At 46.8% G+C, this 2,758-nt stretch overlaps 1 protein-coding gene across 1 annotated transcript in view; it reads right to left on the bottom strand.

Moving 5' to 3' along the window:
* Positions 1–281: 281 nt before the first annotated feature.
* The window catches only part of LOC115949345 (charged multivesicular body protein 7-like), a 3,710-nt gene continuing 1,233 nt past the window's right edge, over positions 282–2,758 (bottom strand). The window contains exons 3-4 of the mRNA XM_031065873.1: positions 1,159–1,278; positions 282–449 (exon numbers count right to left, since the gene is read on the bottom strand). Of these exons, the coding sequence (XP_030921733.1) occupies positions 291–449; positions 1,159–1,278 (279 nt within the window). The 3' untranslated portion in view covers positions 282–290. The remainder of the gene's footprint in view (positions 450–1,158; positions 1,279–2,758) is intronic.

Here is a 2,758-nt window from a genome sequence, read left to right on the forward strand (position 1 = left end):
TAAAATGTCAGGCTGTTTCATGCACACAGTTCATTCCAGCTTCCAAAGGTTTCATTTGTATTTTTAATAGACCCAAAGACTTTCTAGGAAAGCTGGGTGCTTCCCCAATTTTTCTGATCAAAAAAAAAACCCCACAAAATGCAAATTTAAAGTAAATTAAAATACATTGCAGCAAAACCAGAAGACACAGAAATCTTCTTGCTGATGTTTTAGCACAAAATTAAGTCAGTTTGCTTGAGTGCCATAAAAGGAAAAAACGAAATAATTAAAAGCAACCAAAGAATTAATAATTAATTAATATCTGGGCAGGTTTCTTGGGAATCTCCACACCCCCCTGGCTGCTCCAGTACCTCTTGGATCTGATCCACCAGGTTCTCTGCCCTCTCTACAGTCACATCCTTCATGGAAAGCTTCAGAGCTCCCACTCCAGCCTGGTAGGCATTAAACACCTAGAAATTCAAAATACAACACATGAAGATGCACAGTGCTGACAAACTCCAGGCTGGTAGGCATTAAATAACTTGAAATAAAAAATAAAATACAGAAAGATGCACAGAGCTGAGGAACTCCAGCTTGAGAGTCATTAAACACTTGAAATTAAAAATAGAAGAGATGAAGATGCACAATGCTGATGAACTCCAGGCTGCTTGGTATGAAATACCTGGAAATTAAAAATAAAAGACAGAAAGATGCACAATGCTGACGAAATCCAGGCTGCTTGGTATTAAATACCTGGAAATTCAAAATAAAAGACAGAAAGATGCACAATGCTGACGAAATCCAGGCTGCTTGGTATTAAATACCCGGAAATTCAAAATAAAGAGATGAAGATGCACAATGCTGATGAACTCCAGGCTGGTAGGTATTAAATACCTTGAAATTAAAAATGAAAGAGATGAAGATGCACAATGCTGATGAACTTCAGCCTGGTTGGTATTAAATACCTGGCAATTCAAAATAAAAGACAAATATGCACAATGCTGATGAAAACAGCGGGAGCCACTCTCCAGAGCTGCTTCCCAAGCAGCATCCTTGGAGAAACACCGGGACATGGAGGAGCTTCATGCAGAGGGACATTGCCAGGGTAAATCCCACCCCTCAGGTGAAGGGAAGAGGGGAAGGAGCAGGGGGAGGAGCCCAGGGAGGAGCCCTCGGTACCATCTGGTCGGTCTGGGAGGCGTAGATCCGATCCAGGATCCCCTGCACCGCGTCCAGCTTGGAGTGCAGCTCCTCGATGCGCCGCTCTGTCCTCCGCTTGGCCTTGAGGCACCGCAGGGCCTGCCAGGGCCACAAACAGACAGAGAGAGCTCAGATCACACTGAGAGCTCAGATCACAAACACAGACACAGAGAGAGCTCAGATCACACTGAGAGAGAGCTCAGATCACACTGAGAGAGAGCTCAGCTCACAAACACAGACACAGAGAGCTCAGATCACACAGAGAGAGAGCTCAGATCACAAACACAGACACAGAGAGAGCTCAGATCACACAGAGAGAGAGCTCAGATCACACTGAGAGAGAGCTCAGCTCACAAACACAGACACAGAGAGAGCTCAGATCACAGAGAGAGAGCTCAGCTCACACACATACACATAACACACGCACAGAGCTCAGATCACACAGAGACAGAGATCAGATCACACAGTGTGAGAGAGATCAAATCACACACACACAGAGCTCAGATCCCACAGAGAGAGCTCAGCTCACACACACACATAGAGAGAGAGCTCAGATCACATACACACACACAGAGCTCAGCTCACACACACACAGAGAGAGATCAGATCACACACACAGACACAAACACAGAGAGAGCTCAGCGCACACACACACACAGAGCTCAGCTTCACAAACACACAGACAGAGCTCAGATCACACATACACACAGAGCTCAGATCACACAGACAGAGCTCAGATCACAAACACAGAGAGAGTTTAGCTTCACAAACACAGAGACGCCTCAGCTCAGCTTCACAAACACACAGACAGCTCAGCTCACACAGACACCTCAGCTCAGCTTCACAAACACACACACACAGAGAGCTCAGCTCACAGAGAGCTCAGCTTCACAAACACACAGAGCTCAGCTCACACACAGAGCTCAGCTTCACAAACACAGATAGAGCTCAGCTCCACACAGAGACCTCAGCTTCACAAACACAGATAGAGCTCAGCTCCACACAGAGCTCAGCTCACACAGAGACACCTCAGCTAAACTTCACAAACCCACACAGAGACCTCAGCTTCACAAACACAGATAGAGCTCAGCTCCACACAGAGACCTCAGCTTCACAAACACAGATAGAGCTCAGCTCCACACAGAGCTCAGCTCACACAGAGACACCTCAGCTAAACTTCACAAACCCACACAGAGACCTCAGCTTCACAAGCACACATAGAGATACCTCAACTCACAGATACCCCAGCTTTACAAACACACAGAGAGAGCTCAGCTTCACACAGATACAGAGAGCTCAGCTCACACACAGAGAGAGCTCAGCTCACGCAGAGACATCTCAGCTCAGCTTCACAAACCCACACAGAGACCTCAGCTTCACAAACACACACACAGAAATACCTAAGCTCACACACAGAGCCCTCAGCTTCACGCACACACACAGAGCTCAGCTCACACAAACACACAGAGAGAGCTCAGATCACAAGCACAGAGTGACCTCAGCTCAGCTTCACACACAAATCTGGGAACTCTCCCCTCCCCTGGGCTTATCCCCACTTTGGTGAGTCCAATAATTCCTG

The sequence above is a fragment of the Geospiza fortis genome, unplaced genomic scaffold, assembly GCF_000277835.1.
Source record: "Geospiza fortis unplaced genomic scaffold, GeoFor_1.0 scaffold2719, whole genome shotgun sequence".
Lineage (NCBI taxonomy): Eukaryota > Metazoa > Chordata > Aves > Passeriformes > Thraupidae > Geospiza > Geospiza fortis.